Genomic DNA, 18,676 nt, shown 5'->3' with positions numbered 1-18,676 from the left:
AACATACATTGGTTGGAGATAAAACGGATCTAGTTAATCCCACAGAATATATAAAGTCAAACAAACAAGGATTACTGGAGGATGGCAAAGAATATGGTTCTACACTTTTCTTAAAGAACTCCTACAGAATCTTCACAGACCTTTTAAAGAACACTGCTAATGCACGTGCAATGAATTCATCTTGCATACTCTAACCTGACATTTGGAGTTCTAACTTCAATCATGATACAGCTTAATAAATTACTTGCTATTAAACAGCTGTAGACAGTTATAGATATGTATCTTTACAGACAAATTATGCATTTTGAAGTTAAACCATATAAATCAGATTATGCTGCTTTTCTAATCAAACTGTTTGCTTCCTTGATACAGGAGATACACTGAGTTCCAGAGTAACAGTACAAGTACCTTGAAATGCTGTACTATCAAATGCAAAATATGTACTAGTTGGGGCACTGTATGGCCCTCTTCCACAATGATTTTTCGTGTCCAGTGAGTGAGCATCTGGTGTCCATCCTCCATTCGAGCAGGCACAGCTGGAGTCAGGATAGCCATGGCCTGCCTGACAATAGCCCGGGCCTCCATTGCATGAGCTTTGAGAAGGCTGTGGAAAACCTGAACAGCAGAATTTCTCATCAACATTAATATGGTATGCATTTACAAAAACAAAGCATTTCTAAAGAAAGGGAAACTACAACACATTTTCTAAAAAACACAATTTTTCTCTTAAGGCCCATGATTTGTTAAAAATATCATTATACATCAGCAGCAGAAGCATAGAGCATATACTTCTGCTTCTTTTACATTCCCTTTTCTTCCTCCCTCTCCACTTCCAGTTTGAAGTTTTCCCTTAGTCCCTACATCGTGTCTCAACTGAAGATCTGTCTCTTGAATGAATAAACATTCTCAATTTTGGTAATTCAACCAAAAGGTCTACTTGTCTTACTTACACCCTTCCCACTTTCATTTGTCTTCACACTTCTTTCTATACTCTCCTATCCCCAGGTAAATCTGTATTAAACATTTGGCCTGCTGCTTCTGCAATTGTTGGTGGTGTTTGAATTATACTCAGCATTCAAAACCACCACGCAACTTCTACTCTGAATCTTAAAATGAAAGAAAGCACTCTATGGAACCTAACACAAGCCCATGGTCAATACCTGCAGAACAATCTTCTTGTGAATGGCAAACTTGGCAATGATGTGTGCCAAGAGCAAGTGGCCACTGTACTTGCAGGCTGGGTCCACGCAGGCCTTGGACAGGAGGCAAGGCCAGGCAAAGGTCATCAGGCGCCGCAGTTTGCTGTTCCTGTTCTTGTTGTTGTCATGGATGTGATGGGGGGCATGCTCCACCAGCAGCGTGGCAAACTGCAGCAGATAGATCCTCAGAGAATCCAGCATATCAGCCTGTTTCTCTGGATCAAGTACCTAGTTCAAGGCATGATCAAAGACAAGAGAATGAAGTTGACAAAAACAAAAGAAAAACAACTTCTATTATTATAAAGGCAAAGTCCCAAAATTTTGCTTTTTGATTGATTTTTAAGAAGACTAAAAACCTGTAATTACTTTCTTGACTCAGTTTAGTACCCACAAAACAACCTTCTGAAGTGTGAACCTTTAAATAATGAGCACATCTGGGAACTCCCAAACTGCTAACATATGAAAAGAAAGAAATAAAAACCCCTCATCTTCAACAACATTTATTTTATAACTGCTGACTGGTTCCATGAAATAGCAGTGAATTAGAAAGACACTGATGTTGGGTCATGAAAAGCTTTCCTTATAAAAAAGACTGGGATTACAGCCAAGCAAGGCCCATTTCCAAATACACATTCTGAAAACAGCATAAACTGAAAATTGTAGTCCCATTCTACTGATGACTAATGGATCTCACATTCAACATTATGAAGCAATTTGACATAACAGACCATAATATTCAGAACAGAACAACTAATTCAAATCAGAATGAAAAGTCAAATGAGAGGAACAAATTTTTGTTTTAATTTTCAAATACTTCAGTGTAAACAAAGATTGTTACCTTTGTTATAAAAACACTAGTGATGCTTTCTGGATTATCTCCTTCTGGGTTTGGGGGGCCTAACAGCTGTTCACCTTCTCCTTTTTCAAAACTGTACAAGAAAGCAGGATTCAGGATATGTTGCAGCACCTACAGAATATAAACAAAGCAACTTTTACTGTACTATTACATTCTTCTAACAGCAGCCAACATTCAAATACTACCACATGCAAACCTGCCTGTTGGACACACTCACTGACTTACAAAAGGAAACTATAAATAAAACCCCAAGAAAAAGACACACCCTGATTTTTTTCCCCTCTCTCTCTTCCAAGGACATAGATTCTTAGAAAGTGCAAACTGAAGCAGTCAGCATTGAACACAAGATGAATTGCTGCCTCTGTTTATTATCGCTCTTCCTCAGGTATGATATTTTCACCTAAATGACTCTGCCAATTATCAAACTCATTGACATTTAAGTAAGAGAGTTTTGTTGCCCTAGTTCCCAAGAAGAAAATTAAACCTAAATACCAGGCTTCTTTGATTTAATTGCTTTAGTTACCTTGGCTTTGAGCTCATCTCCAAAGTTTGGGTCATTCAAGTCTACAAAGCGGAAGAACAAAGCCCTTTTTTGGGGAATACTGTAGTTTTTAGGGATCTCTTCTTCCATATATTCCTTTAAGAAAGTCATATTGCAGAGAAATCGACCCGTAAAAGCTCGGAGCAACTGGAAGAGTAACTCTATATCACCATAATTCCTTCTGTGAAAACACAAAGGACAAAGCTTCTGTGAAAAAAATACACAAACTATGCTGACGAAACTAATTTTGGTTTTAAAGGAGAAGAGAAATAATAGCAGCCAGTACCACAGGCATGGTTTTAGAGCTAATGGCAGTATTATGGAATATATTACACTTTCTCTTCAATAACTGCAAACCATTTTTAGTAGCCTTATATATCCTTACAGTATTTTCAAAATTAAAATTTAATAAATACATGCAGAGTCTAGGAAAAAAAGATTTTTACATACTTGCAATAATTCAGTAAGCAATAGGCCAGCAGCTTGGGCTCTTTCCAGTTCGTTGCAGCCATGTTCTCCTTCCTATGTCTCTCCTGAAAAGCTTCACTCACCCAAACACGTTTCAGTTGATTCACCAAGGAGTGTTGATTTGCTAACCAACATTCATCATTCTTAACAATAATACTTATGATCTGTCCAAAGCAAAACAAGACAAATGCACAGTCAACACACAAGAGATCTGTCAGGAGAAACAATGATATACAAGCACTTGCTTAAAGTCAATTAAGGCCTCTAAAATATTCAACAGCAAAACAAAAGAATGAAACACAAAATAGTTTAGATTAAGAAAAGTAAATTTCTGTTTCTGTTGTCATGCCTTCCTCTTGTATCCTCCTTGACAAAAAAAGCATAGTTAATTTACGTCTCTTTTCCTTCTCAGAGCAGCTCTGACTACAAACACTCCACATTTTCACAAGTGGTTTTCTATGAGCTGTAATACACACACACACAGAAAGCCTGGATGTAAAAGGCATGTAGCTGAAGTGGTTGCAAATGTCCAGTGCAGAGACCAACACGGATGAATGGATACCTTGATAGCCTGGAACTGTAGGTCGAGACGCATTGTGGTGGTGCTGGGGGAGCCAGGCCTCACGGCTGTCTGGGCACCCACAGGCAGCAGCAGGGTGATAAATCGGTTGGGATTAGCTGCCAGTACATCCCGCAGAGGTTTGGCATCTTTATGTTTCAAGAAACTCTGCAAAAGGGGAAGAAATAATTTTAATAACCTTTAAAAGCCAAAATACCAGGCAACTATATCATCCTGTAGCTTTTATATTCCACACTAAAGTTGCAGAGGTTATATTTCACGTATATAAAAATAACATCTACACTTCAGTAAGAGCCTTACATGATCTGGAAAGGCATAAAATCAACACCTCAGGACAAACAAATACAAAACCAGGAACAGGAATCCTGAAGTCAAGAGTAAGACCATGATTAAGGACTACAAGGTCATACAGGGAAAAAAAAAATGCAGAAGATGAAACCTTTTTGTTCATCAGATTTGTCAAGTTGAGGGGTTTTTTCTGCTCCTCCCCCCACAGAGCTTACCATAAACATTCTGCTCCACTGTGGATCATTTAAAGTGGCTTCCATCATGAACAGCTCCACAGTCTGGGAAGGATGACGCGTCAAAAACTTTATCAGTGGTTCCCTGAATGGACTGCCAGCCTGAAAAATTCATAAAACTTAAATCAAAAATGCAGAGTATAGAGTATTTACCACTAATTTACTACCACTCAATAAAATACATTTGACTTGGCATATATGCAGATACAAAATGTTCAGAACTTGAACGATGAGAATTTATGGACACATTCAAAACTTCACTTCTAAAGGTTTCAAGACAAATGTTAATACCTCCTAAAGGTTTGAAGAGCATATTTATTATATCAAATTTTCTCACACCATATTTAAAATATTATAATTATAATATATTAATGTTTAAGACTATAAAGCAAAAATTTTGGCAATGTTAACTTCCACTTTTACCTCGATTAACATTGCTCGTTCTGTTTTCATAACAACTTCCAGGAGAGGTTTAACCAGAGTCTGTGGTGCAGCTGGGATCAGATGGAATAAATTTATAATTGCTGAACAAATCTTCATTTCCTACAGGTAAAAAGAAACGCAATTAAATATTACTGGCTAGAATGTATAAAAACAGTATCACACCTTTTACTTCTTTTTTTCCTTCTGTATTAGCATAGCCAGCAGCCAGATGCAAAGGGTTAACATACACACAGCATCTACTTACCATAAAATGCATGAAAAAAATTGCACTTGTGGAAGTCTGCCCTTCCCCCTCTGGTAATATCATGGTTTACATTTTATTTTCCTTGCCAGTAGAGTGGTGTTTTACAGGCAAGAGCTAAACACTGGAATGATACTGCTGATGGGGGAGTTACAGAGTGCTCACTGCTCTACACCAAGTGGGTCATGCATCAAACACCCAGACCTTCCATAAACCTTCCACTTTCCCTAAACCACTTCTCCCACACCCCCAGATTACACATGAAGAAAGAGAGATTCAGCTTTCTCCCAGCACTGTTCAGCCAATCTCACAAACAGCTGGTTACTATAAAGTCAGCTCTGTTCTCTCACTAGATATTATTAAATTCTCCAGGAGTCAAAAATAATTTCACTCTTTTTTTCATTGTGTCATTTAAATACAGACTGTATTTCAGTTAGCTAGAGTGCAGATTTCCTTCAGTAAGGAAAAGGAAAGGAAAAAAACAACAAATCCACCCTCACATCTCTCTAAAACCAAGTTCCAGTGTGCAGTATCCATTTTTTCAACTGAATTTAAACACAAAGCATTAGGCTCCACTCCTTTAACCTGATCTGCCCAGACAGACCCCACAAGACTCCTCTCATGGACTGAAGTGTAGGGCTGAAAATACATAAAAACCTTTTGAAACCACTTAAGCCTTCACAGAAACTAAAAATCTTGCTCTTCCTGGTACAAACATGCTCAACATCCTTAACAGCAACGTGATCAAAACAGCTCTGCCACAAACAGAAGACAATTCACAGCACTGCACTCAAAGGCACAATGCACTGTGCCCAAAACACAATGATAAAACTAACAAACCACAAGTTAAAAGAAAAAATAAAACCAAACAAAACAACAACAAAAGAAACCATGACAACAAAAAAAGTTCCTGGTGCCTCCACTGAGTTTCTCACCTCTACCCCTTCCGTGGAGGGCTGAACCAAAACAGAAGTCACAGCATGAAAGGAAAAAGCTCACAAAAATATCAAATAAATGTACAAATCAGCACATGCTATTCTTCAGGCTGCAGTCTAACTTCAGCTCAGTAACTTCCTCATCTCAAACGGAAGGAATGGAGACAACGAGTGTCTCACATGCTCCAAATTGTCCTCCAAAGAACTAGGATGAAAAGCATCCTTTTTTCTACTTTTACATTAATCAGACATAGCTTCTCAAATATTTATACTGATTAAAAAGATAATAGAGATTATTAAGTCAGGAGAAACAATGTTTTAGCATCTTTGAAGACAAATTTGGCCAGCATCTATTACAAAACCACTTTCAGTACTTGAGCTACCAAGCTATGAAGTCCTCTAGAGCTATAAAGTCCTCCTAGGCTGTAATGCAGAATTTCCACCATGGAAATTTCCACCCTCTCACAAGAGGGACAGCTGGAGGCAACAATTTACTCAAAACTTATTCTTTCAATTACCAGACATGACCTGAAATCCCATGCCTCGAAGAGGCAGGGAAGAGAGGAAGAAAGATTTAAATCATATATTTTATTCCCTGGACCAACAAATTAGATTTTAATCACTACTTAACATATTATGTTTTAATTTGTTCATTTCTCCAAACAGCCAGATCACAGCTCAGGATCACAGCAGGCCTGTCATAAATTATTTAGGTGCACAAGGCTTAGTTATTCTGGCATCAGTGTGGATTGTTACAACAGCCATCATTATGCAGCACCTCTAAGTTTTTAGTTTGTCTCTAGTTACCATTTACATATGAAAACTCACTCCACAGACCTTTGAACTATTCCTTAACAGGCCTTGCTGACCAGCACTATCTGCACTATGCTGGAGAACTGTCTGACACCATCACCAAATGTCACCTTCGTCCCGTGCTGCTGGAAAGGATGAAATGCTTGGAACAGCTCCAGTACAGGTAGGGAACATCGGGCTTTCCTGCTCAATTCAGCTCTCCACTGAGTGTTCACCACGTCCTCCGCTTAACCACACAGTCTGAATGATCCAACCCACTCCCCAACACTGCTTTTAATGAGTGTCTCAGATGTTGGAATCTCACTAGGCTTGTGAAGAAAGGAGAGAAAGTGAAATGCCAGCTACAATAACTGACCACCAGTTTCACCATGCCTGTTTTTATACATTTAGAAGACAGTTTTTCAACAGCACAATGTACCTCCAGACACATGAACACAGCCTGCCACAGCTGTACAAATTGTACAAAGACCAAGCTGTGTCCTCCTGCTGTTTCCTAGAGTTTGGTTTTTTTTTAAGGAAACAACTAGGAAGCAGAAAAGTAATATCCAATCAGCTTTGCATTGACACAATTCCACTTGAAACATTTTCAGACTTCTCTTCTCCCTCAAGATGTGACACTAGATTCCTTCTCAAGTGTCTGGTGTGTACCCCCACTCAACGTATCTCCCTAAACACATAATTACACAGAAAACATCAACAAAAGACATTAAAAGCAGGGGAGTGACAAATAAAAACTGTTCTGTAGGTACCACATTGTGGTTTAAAGGACAATTGCTATAAAAAGATCTGCAAGACATCTGTAATCATGACATTTGAGGAAAAGTGAATCCCAAAAGTATATGAAAGTCTTAGAAACTACTCTGACATGGATAAAATAAGGTTAACTGAAGAATACAGTGTTTTAGTTAAAACATAAGAAACCAATCTAATTCTCTTTCTTTAGAGATCATCTAGGTCTAATATAAAGCAATGGCCAAATTCAGATTAAAAGCTCTTTTGTAATGACAAAAGAAATTAAAAGCCATTAAGCCATTTCCATGTTTTAAGGGAAATAGAAAGCCAAAGTATTTTGATTCTAATTTGAAAAACAAAGATATTAATAGAATTCCCCCCATTTTTTCTTAGGTGCAATCATAAATCTCAACACTTAATAAAAGCATTTATTAAAACTTTAATAGAATTATGGGATTTCTGGTAATGAACAGGAAACTGCACCAAAGCAGGAATTCCCATCAGTATTGCTAAGAGCACAAAGTATTGACATCACACTGCACAAGTTTTCCATTTATAAGAGAACTGATCAGCTTCCCCTGCTTCAACACTGAGGCCATTAGTTTCACTGGGAGAGTGATTTTAATGTGATCCCACAAAGTAAATATTGAACTTGGTTTTAATAAATTTAATTTTAAATTAACAGGGATTATGTTATCATTATGTATAATTTTCTAAAGGCTATGGTATGAATATCAAACATATTAATGAAAAAAGGGGGATTATGCTGCTGATCTCATCAGCCATTCCAGTGAAAAACAGATTTCTAAGCAGAAAATCCTAAGGGGGAAAAGAAATGCTTGATCTGTTCCCACACTAACCTAGAACAGTCTTTAAAGTAACCATTGTCAGGAGATAAGAAGCTCCTCTTACTGAGACTCCCAACAGATATTCAATATTCTATATTCAATTCAACAAGTCTGTTAGCTTGTAATAAAGCACCAGTGTGTAATCAGTTACGGCAGCATTTACAACTGAATAAGTTCTTTAATTCCAAAACTTTAATACTACTTATTCCTTCTCTTCTCACATAAAAGCATTCATTAACTTACATTTCCATCACTTCGTTGTCCACCTTTGTGTGTAATAACTACAACTTCCATCCATTTGCGCAGGTGTTGCTATAAAGGAAGGATAATTAGTATTATTCTTCTAATTAGACAGTTCCATATTAGCATATGCTACAAGAGACAATGTAGAGGCAGAAATAATTCTTTGAAGGAAACAAAGGGAAGAATTATCAGTTATTTTCATTCCCTCAAGTTGAAAAGTTTACTGTTGCTAGAAGTCCTCTCCATATTTAATAAAGCAGGGATTACAAGTGTATATATATATATATATATATATACACAAAAAACTTAAGTCTGAGAGTCTCACGCTTCTTTGATGACTTGCTTGATGTGTATGCATTTAAATATTGAAATATTCATGCCAGGGGATAAGGAATTCACATATTCAGTTTAAACACTGCAAATAAACAGAGTAATACCTCCCAAAATTTTATAAACCAAAAAAGCACCAAAACAGATTTAGTGCATTGGGAAGTAAAATTGTTGAAGGTGCTGATTGCACCTTGCTTAAAGATAAATTTGTCCAAGCAAAAAAATCTCTTAACTTTTTGTTTTAGAAACCCTTTAGAAATTTACTCAAAATGTTTAAAGAAATTGGGTTTTTTCACTAATTGTGAAACAAAAATCTTTTACTCCCAACATATACATTGAGTCAGCACTGAACTTTGATTTTTCACCAACAAAAATAGTAGCTAGAAGAAAATTTCTTCTGGAAGGGCTAAAATAAAAACTTGTATGGGCTTACCATCATCTGATCACAGAATTTATCATTGAAAGAGTTTGGGAAAAGTCTAGTGACTGATGTCAGACGATTCACAACATTGAGGGTCAGACTCCGATAGTCTCCCAGCATCATCAGCAATGGTCTCATGTGGGTATGAATTTGATCAACTTCTATGGTAGCTCCTTCCAAGAACTGCAAGAAAGTGCACAATTAAGATACAGGTGGAGAGGGATGTGACTTTTGTGCAAGCATTTTTCTTAAAATAGACTAAGCTGACTTGATTTCTCTTCTTTTATTTTGTTCCTTCAGAATGCAACAATTCAAACAACATCTAGTGCTGGAAATATACACAGTGACAAGATGGATTTGGGAAGCTCTGAGGCATTTCTGACACACCATAGGACATTCCATCAAATAATCAAGTAGGAGATGATAATTACAGACAGACTGACTGACTGACAGACAGACTGAAAGAACTGCTACAGCCATAAATTAAATACACAGCTATGAACAAACTGCTTAGACCATTTATTAAGAACTGCCTGTGAATATGGCTGAAGGCAACAGAGCAAATTTCTGTGTTGCAATCTGCATGCATCCTGAGAAACAGAAAAGGTCAAAAGAGCCTGGCTGCAAGCAGCCACAGAGAATATTTCCTATCATAACCAAATATCCCATGGGCATGAGCTTATCACAGCCAAAAAACAATCAGACAAATCTGAGGTATAGGTCAGAACACCCCTTATTTGCTACCTCTCAACCCAACTGTGTTGTTAACAAGCCATAAATGATAAGCACATTCCCTCTCATGACCACAGTGACATGAAAAGACACACAACTGCTGGCCAGTCAATGGCACAAACAAATGCAAACCACAGTATTGCTGGTGTTATATTCTCTGTTCCATGTCAGCCCATCTACACAGCATTACAACAAGGCTGTAAGTAATTTCATTCGTTTTGGTTTGGTTTTTTTGTTTGTTTGTTTTTGGTTTTTTTTTCATTTAGAAGAATGGAATTAAAATCGTGCTGAATCAGAATTAGGCACAGTTATTGAACAACAAATCATGATGAAAGAATATCCTTTCCCTGTCCTTCCAGCCTCTGTACATCACAATGTAGCATCCACAGAACAGACAGGCCAGTGTCAGGCAAGGACACCAATTCTGACCTCCAACAGGACAGCCAGGGTCCTGCTCCTCAAGGTAACCATCACACTGTGATGCAGAGTCTAACACTACCATCTTGCTTTATTTTTCCAAAACCTACTATGGGATCTCCACCACTTCTTTTAGGAACATGGACAAAGCATGGAAAGAGCTTTTACAATAAAGCCAAGCCTGCACATTTGCAAAACAGCTGAGAAGGATTGATGCTATTTAGAAAAGAAGACTCATTTACAAAGACCAGACCAACAGAAAGAAGGAAAGACTGAAAGATTTATCATGGTGCTTATCCAAGAGCTTATAATTCTTAATTACAACCTGTATAATTCCTCATGGCCAAGTTCAAATCCCAAACAAACACACCTGACACAAACTTTTATCAGCATCACTAACAAAAACTGAACAGAGCAATAGTATTTCCTGAAAAGAACTTTTTCAAGAACTCTTATACCAAGGAAGTAAAGCAGACAGAACAATGGCCTCAAAAGGAATGTTGTTTTAATACAGTCACCTTTCTCATGCATGCTTCTCCTGCCTCCTGCAGCTCGTTATTTGTTGAATTCAGTGCCTTGAAAAGTGCAGCAATGATTTTCTCTCTTGACTGAGGCAAGTAATTGCAGGCAGCTAGAGCATCTGCAAATATCAAAGTAAATTTGTTCTCTTTGTTAACTCAATTTCAAAGGAGAGGAGAAAATAAACCCTAATTCTACACCGCTTCTCTTACAGTTCCTTTTTATGTCATCTCAAATTGCAGACAGCTAAAGCACTGTATGCATTGCCAAAATCAACAGACATCATAAAATAGTAAAAGAATGATAATTCTGTTAACATTCTATAGTTTTCCTAATGCTTTGTAACATAATTAACCTTAAAATATTTTGGGTTCCTTTCAGAAAACTGAATTCTAGTCATTAAGAAGGCAGTGATACTTTCCCATTATTCTCTCCATTAAACTGTAACCTCAGGAGAGCAGTCATCAGTCTTCCAGTGCTCAGGTTTTCTGCTGATCTCAGGAAGCAGACTGCCCATTGCTCACAAGAGCATTTAACTGCATCAAGTCTTGTTTAGGAGGTTTTACTTACTTAAGGCTGCAATTCGAAGAGGTACAAGTGATGGAAGACTTTTGTAGCAAGGTAGTTTCATTAGGGCAGCATCTTCAGCCTCACACAAATTCAGTAACTGGAAAAAAATCAACAATAATTTTAATATTGCTACTCACATTTGAAACAGCATTACCTCACTCCCACCTATACAAACAGCTTTTTATACACAGCACCGTGGTTTTGTCTTAACTCAAAACCAGAGGATCTTCTGCATCAACTGCTGCTGGCAAAGCAGATTTCACTTGATGCTTCAAAAGGGAAATTCTTACATTTCAGTGAAAGTTTAAAATGAACAAAGAAAAATATGTATTCTTAACAATGAAAGTGACACTATCATACAGAATTATCTACATTCAAAGATGAGAACATAAAAAGAAAGTACCTCTGTGTAGAAAACCTTGTGTTCCACAACATTCAGATCCATTGTAAACAATCGGGGCTGCAGGGTTGTGCAAAATGTATTTCCCTCCATCAGGCCAATCTGGGCATTTGCAGGTTGGTGCCGAAGCAAATGTTTTTTAGGAGGAACCATGTCCTGGAGAACCTACATGATGTAATTTAGATTACTGAATTAGTAGCTACAGAAATGACCCCACAGATCCAGCCACTGAGAAGACACCATTAGTCATAGGTGTGGGTTTGTATCCATTTTCTATTGTGCCTCCAAATGTGTCTTGAGAAATAAGTAAGCAAGAGAAAAAATAATTCTCTGAATTACCTTGATTAACGGTCAGTTTGCAGAACAGTGTTTTAATATGTAATTAATACATATTCTCCATGACAGATCTATGATATTTAGTAACTTCACACTACATCATGAACAACCAAGAAATTCAGACTGAAGCATTTCAAAGAGTCAAGAAACAAGAATATTTTAAGCTCCTAAAACATCAGAAAACCAAAAAAGTTTGTGTAACTTTTTTCCATTACACCAACTTCTGACTTTCCTCATTAAACAACTTTTGCAAAGTAAGATATCAATTAGGAAGCATCTCAGTATAATTTGGAATGTTGTCAAGGCCCTTAAGACTTGTGTGCATTCAATTATCTTCCAAAAGACTAAACAATATCAGCTTTAAGGAGTATCTAGCCAAAAGTTATTTCAACCAGCTTTGAACTTTATAGTCTCTTTCATAGATAGGGATAAGGCATAGCAATAATGCCACATATTTAGAGAATAACAAATCTGAGTGTCAAAGCGTAGTGTCTGTATGGCCTAGCCCATAACTGATAGGTGGCAGGATGAGCAGCCCATAATCTGGGGCATAATAATACTGGCTAAAAGTCAGGCAGAGACTGTATGAATCTCTCCAGCCATTGTGTATGTTTGAACAACAAAACTTAGCAACTGACATATGCTATCAAAGTGCTACAAACTTAATTCTTCAGTGTGGAAAACATACTAAGAAAAGCATTTCTGCAAATCCAAAGTGGAAAACAGCTTTAAGCTCCAGTTCAGTAAATATTTCTGCTTACCTCTTTATGTGGCTCCATGATGACTGTGACACTCTTGCCAGTGACCTGTGCAAGCACCTGCAAGGAATGCATGGCTTGTTTTCTCACAGTGGAGTTTGGAGAGGTCACTTCTCGAACAAGGTCATGTGTGACATGATGGAAAGACTTTTCCTGTGCTGCAAGGATTTCTTCTGTTTTTTCTTCATCTTTTAAAGGAGTTGCACATCTAATCAAGAGCTGTTCTAATGTGGTCTTTGCCATAGCAACTGCTCCATTGGAAACCTGAGGCATCAGAGATCATTCTTATCAGCTAATTACAGAACAAAGATCACAAATCTATGCATTACTCATCAATTTAGAATTTGATTTTGATGAATCCTGTGATTTTGATTTCCAACTAAGCTTAGTAATTCTGTGGTAAGTGATAGTGAATCTGTGTTCTTTTGTGACCTACATGTGGCCTGTACATTTCTACTCTGAAAGCAGCAAGCGTAATCTCAAAAACTTCAGCAAAGTTATGTGGAAAAATATGATCTCATTCCTAACTTCAGATCTTGGTTTGAGTTAAAATTACTAGAATTCACTACTATCTCTTGCAGGTAAAATGCATTTTGAAGTTCAGCAAAATCAAGATTACTAAGAGTTCAATCTGTGTGAATTTAAGACCAGAAATTTTCCCCACACTATTTGATAAAATTCATTCATTCCATACCTCTCCAGTTAGGTCCATCATAACAAAGAGAAGTGCCTTCAGGAAAGTCTGCTGGTTCTGGAGGACCCAAATCAGTGGCAGCCGTTCCATAAGAAATTTAATGGACACAACACCTCCTAGTTTAGCATACCAAGCTTGCTCATAACAGCAAGCACACAAACGTTCCACAATGTATGAAAACAAGGGAAGCTGACAAGCCTGGAAACAAAGAAATGGATCAGTTTCCTTTTCTCAGCTTACTGGTAGCCTCCAAAATTTTAGAAGCAAAACTTCACTGGCTAAAACTCAATAATTTTAATACTTTATAAAAAATCTTACCCTTTCCTTTGAACCCAAGATGATGCTCGCAACATCAAATATCACTGCTAGGGCCACCTCTCCTATTTTGCAGAGCTCTTTCTCCTCATATGCCATGCAGATTGCTATGGCATCAATAAGCACCAAAGGGTCCATGCCTTTTGACCCATTTTCTTCACTGTGAAACATGGCTGTGCTAGGCTGACTCCCAACCTGATAGCACTGCAGCAAGAAAGGACCTGGAATTTGTAACAGGGAACAGGGGGGGAGGGGAAATAAAGATAAAACAATGGATATTGCAATATGAATAGTCTTTTAATTAGATTTTACTACTCCTTGGACTACCTGATGGCAAAACCAGTAAGCCCTGTGCCTATTTGCATATAAATGGACTCCTAGAAGAAAAAAAGATTACATCTACTTGAATATTTTCTTCTATGCACTAGGCTATGCACTGCAAGAAGATTTAATTAAAATGAAGAGTCATAAAAATCCCAGTTACATTAATGTGACAGTGAAGACTGATATGCTTCTAGTATGCCTTTTACCAAATTACTTGTCATACAGCCCAAACAAAAGGTCTTCTTCATGGATGTAAGACACTGCAGTGCTCCAACATTTACTTAGTTCCTCTAAAGGTCCTTCAAAACCACAACTGGAAACAACCCAATTAAAGACCATCTGCAAATAGTGCTGTATTAAGTTACGCAAATGCTCTGGAACTATATAAGCTGTTCCATGCTGCAGTTAATTCATTGGCTGTAGCATTTACAGAGCATTATTAGATGACTGACTGTTTTTTTAAAATCTGCTTAATAATTTCCACTGCCCTAAAGAATTAAGACATAATTCACCTGGCAAACAAAAATCCAGTATAGTTACCCAGAAGCAACTGCAGTATTGTGACTTTTCAGAACAAACTGCTGTGGGTAGAAGCACAGAGCTCTCCACACCTCTGCTGGAGGCCTCGGGAGCTGTGTCCCTGCACTCACCACACTGCTGAGCCACGGCCACCATGGTGTAGTGGCGGATGAGGCTGGCCACGAAGGGCAGGGCGCTGGGCCGCAGGTCCTTGATGACGGCCGACATGAAGGCCCCGGTCAGGGCCTGCTCAAACGTCTTCCGAGCCGGGGTGTCCTGGGCCTTGTAGCGGTGAGAGATGATCACGCTGGGGATGGACTTCTCTGTGAAGCTGGAACACAAGGCTGTGCTCAGCAGAACTGCCAAGTGCAGCACCCCCAGCTCCATCACAGCCACTGCCAGGTGCTTCACTGAATGTTTCCTCTCCATGTCTAACTCCTTCTCCACCTCCTGTTTTCCCCTCGTTTTGACAGAGCTAGACCAGTTCACTCAGCCCATATTAATTTTGTCAGCTACTGGTCTCCAGCATGATGGATAGCTCAATTTCATCAGGAATATTTAAAGCCAGTGGCTCAGAATATCCATGTATATGCAATAATGGGTATAGAGGCATCACACTGCAACTCAATTACAGAATGTCATTTTCAATATTTTGACATTTTTTCCTTTTATAAAATGACATTTGATTTTAATCTTGAATGATTGAAACATTATTTGTCAAATCACTGCCCAACAAAACTTATTCATTGCAAAGCTATATTTATGTCAAGTCTAACAAGCCCAAACTGTGAAAGCTACTATACTCTTTAGCTACACTTAATACATAGTAAGAGTCAAAGTCAGCCCACACTTTTTGGGCAAAGATGTTAAAGTTGTCTAAAAGCAACGAACTCGTGAAATATCAGTGACTAAAATTGCAAAACATGTAAGAAAAGCTTCAATAAAAGGCTCCCACATGAAGACAGAGGTTGTGTGTGACTACGCCATAGCTTAGTCACTAAATGAAACTAAATTTTCTTTCACTTTAGTAAAAGCTTAGATGTACATACAAAATATCACAATCTAAGTTAATCTTTAAAATACAATTAAGCAGCAGAATATTCTAATTATTTAAATAAATGAAATTAAAATTAATCATATTGATCATATGTAATAGATTATACACTGGAATGTAATTAGAGCAAGAAAATTAGACTATGAAACATTAATATGCCATTGGCATTAAAAAACATGCTAACAAAATGCCTTTTCACCAGCAGGCAAAAAACCCCATGAATTGCACAGACTAATCACTGTCTCTAAACTAGGTTGCTCCAAAGACACCATAAATTTTACATACACATTTATGTTTAAAGAACTGTCATACTTGGGATGTGCAAGAAGCTGGTATAATGCATGTTTGTTATCATCCAGGCTCATCATGGCCACCAGGAAGCACTTGATGACCTCCCACGCCTGCCTGCGGTAATAAGGCTCCGTGTTGGCACTCTTCAGACAGTCCAGGGCTGTCTCAATTGCCTAGAATGGAACAATTAGAAACAATTCTTGCTTTTGGCATTTACCATAAGGTCATTAATCAAGGGAATAGTCATTAATATATATTAAAAATAACTTTTTAAAGTATGTACAGTTTGGAGTGCCCAAGTTAAGAAATGCAGAGGGCCCAAGAGTGTGACTGGAAAATGCCATGGTACTTTCTGTGCTCTTGTACTGAGTGCTTCTGTGCTGAGTTTCATGGCAGATACATCTACCTCCATGGTCAGAAAGCATTTCAAGTTATGAGTGAGGTAAACCTTTACTCTGTCTCTCTCCTTCCCCAAAAAGAAATTTTCCTTGCCTTCCCTTCAGCAATAATTGCTGTGCCTAATCCCTTTATACTGTATGTATACAACGCATTTATATCCATCTATAAATGATACCTTTCCATGCATGATGAAATGTCCCTGAAAGCAACTTCTAAACACAGTAAAAACAGTAATTTAATGGAAATAGTACTCTTCCTTCACAAGAAAATTTAATACATTTGAGAATAATTCATATCAATCTTTTAAGGTATGAAGATGATTGAAAAGGGGAGTCTATCTCTTTGAAAAATTTCTATTTTGTATGTGAGTGTATATATATATATATGTATATATATATATATCCTTCTCCCACAAAATAAAGGAATATAAATGAGATGGGCATTAAAAATTGTTCTGGAATGCATGGAAAAAGGAATTATCAGCTGCAAGTAAAATCTAACCATCCATGCTTAGTAAGTTTATGCACAAAAAGCCCCTGCTACAAAGTGGGCATTTTCCAGGGCATTTTCCTTCTTTGGTACTTCCATTTACTTAACTAATTGTCACCCCAAGTTTTTATCACAGCATCTCAATGAAAAGAAAAAATACTTTTGGACAGACCACAAAAGTCTGCCAGGGCACTGAATGAAAACCAGGATTTCTTGTTTTCAATTTATTCCACTTTTTTTTTTTCCCTTTGTATTTTGACATTTCCTTTTCAGAGATACAAAGTGTTCAGCAGATAACACTTCCTTGTTCAACACCAAGCAGCTGAAGATTGCTCTATATCAATGTTAGATGTTAAAATCCTTTGGAAAACTTAGTTTGAATTAAACTTAGCAGAAGAGGTAAATGTCAGCAGCTACAGTATTTATAAGTATTCAATTCATCAGCTTCAGTACAGCAGAGAAATCAGTAAATCTGCATTTTAAGAATCACTTTTCCAAGCTATTTTTAAGCCTGATGGCTGGATGGAGCCAGAGAGCCAGCTGCCTGTGAAGAAAATTGCTTACTACATTTAGATCATATCTACTTATGAAAGTCTAATTGAAAAGGTAAGTATTAAAACTCTACAGACCAAATTATCTCAGAATCCAGTTTCACTCTCAGAGATTAGATTGCTGTAATTAGTGAGAACTAAGCACTTGTGATACACCATGACTGCCAGATGAAAGCTAGTACAGTTCAAAGTGCTTCTAGAGACAGCAAACAAAACCAAATCACTGGAGTCATGAGAATAATCACCACTGAAGAATTTCTACTGTACATTTTTGGTACATATCAAAAAGCAAATAGGGACTTTTAGATGACATCCCTACTCCTAACCTAAGCAATATACCAGAAGTTCCCACCTTGCCCATTCTGTGAAAACATTTATTTGGGCCAGTTTAACTCTGTATCCTATCACTTCATAAAAGCAGTACAGCATGCCTAAATTTATTATTTTGGGGGTAAAATCTTACACAGTTTATAAAAGAAACCAAGAAAAAACATCCAGACAGATATTTTATGTTTCTCAGCATTGAAAGTAACTTAAGCCCTTACCTTTTCCATTGGGAGCTGAATGGATGCTTTACAGTCTGAAAATTCAATTGTAATACTGGGTCCTTGGATTTCTGTGACCACATATTGTAGTTTCTGTGATTCCTTCAACATCTTCCTGTTACTTCCACCAAATTTCCCAAGCACACGGTAAGCCACATGGGAGATGCTGTCAGCAGGATTGCGCAGGGTTCGCCACAAAGCCTGGGGGTTGAAAGGCACATGGGCAGACCAGGCTTACCTCAACATTGTTTGAGTTGTAATTAAAAAAAAAGTCAAGGAAAACACTTTATTATTGTATTTGGGTAACTGACCCTGCATAAGTCCCTAATCAAGGTTGAATATAAGCAGTGTAAGTCCACAACAGCCCAAGTGCTTTGTAACAAGGTTGTCCTAAATGCAGTTTTAGATTAGACTACTGTCATCAGCTACAAAATCTTTGCTATCCTGGAAGGCAGTTTCATGTTTATGATGAATATTAAACAAAACTGTTAACTGAAAAAGCAGGCCAGTTAAGTCTGGACTGAATTAAGCTCAGAGCTAGTTTTGAAATATAAAAGCAAATAAAGTAAATAGAATATAACCATTTAACAA

The 18,676-nt window shown here is 37.5% G+C and overlaps 1 protein-coding gene across 4 annotated transcripts in view; it reads right to left on the bottom strand.

Moving 5' to 3' along the window:
- The window catches only part of TRRAP (transformation/transcription domain associated protein), a 74,915-nt gene that overhangs the window by 40,173 nt on the left and 16,066 nt on the right, over nucleotides 1-18,676 (bottom strand). For 3 of the 4 annotated variants that reach the window (XM_014252618.2, XM_014252620.2, XM_014252619.2), the window contains 19 exons: nucleotides 18,086-18,286; nucleotides 16,096-16,274; nucleotides 14,888-15,087; nucleotides 13,917-14,134; nucleotides 13,599-13,796; nucleotides 12,908-13,168; nucleotides 11,814-11,975; nucleotides 11,411-11,507; nucleotides 10,840-10,961; nucleotides 9,185-9,355; nucleotides 8,422-8,490; nucleotides 4,589-4,708; nucleotides 4,148-4,267; nucleotides 3,627-3,791; nucleotides 3,047-3,228; nucleotides 2,579-2,777; nucleotides 2,038-2,166; nucleotides 1,161-1,427; nucleotides 409-615 (listed from right to left, as the gene is read on the bottom strand). In XM_014252618.2, coding sequence (XP_014108093.1) covers nucleotides 409-615; nucleotides 1,161-1,427; nucleotides 2,038-2,166; nucleotides 2,579-2,777; nucleotides 3,047-3,228; nucleotides 3,627-3,791; nucleotides 4,148-4,267; nucleotides 4,589-4,708; nucleotides 8,422-8,490; nucleotides 9,185-9,355; nucleotides 10,840-10,961; nucleotides 11,411-11,507; nucleotides 11,814-11,975; nucleotides 12,908-13,168; nucleotides 13,599-13,796; nucleotides 13,917-14,134; nucleotides 14,888-15,087; nucleotides 16,096-16,274; nucleotides 18,086-18,286 — 3,267 coding nt within the window. The remainder of the gene's footprint in view (nucleotides 1-408; nucleotides 616-1,160; nucleotides 1,428-2,037; nucleotides 2,167-2,578; nucleotides 2,778-3,046; nucleotides 3,229-3,626; nucleotides 3,792-4,147; nucleotides 4,268-4,588; nucleotides 4,709-8,421; nucleotides 8,491-9,184; nucleotides 9,356-10,839; nucleotides 10,962-11,410; nucleotides 11,508-11,813; nucleotides 11,976-12,907; nucleotides 13,169-13,598; nucleotides 13,797-13,916; nucleotides 14,135-14,887; nucleotides 15,088-16,095; nucleotides 16,275-18,085; nucleotides 18,287-18,676) is intronic. The other variant, XM_088063872.1, reaches the window with a different exon arrangement.

This window comes from Pseudopodoces humilis, chromosome 18 (genome assembly GCF_049639895.1).
Source record: "Pseudopodoces humilis isolate 2021_Gansu_Grassland_sample_001 chromosome 18, ASM4963989v1, whole genome shotgun sequence".
NCBI classification, from domain to species: domain Eukaryota; kingdom Metazoa; phylum Chordata; class Aves; order Passeriformes; family Paridae; genus Pseudopodoces; species Pseudopodoces humilis.
Note: the sequence above shows the minus strand (reverse complement) of the source record. Positions and strands in the feature narration are given on the sequence as shown.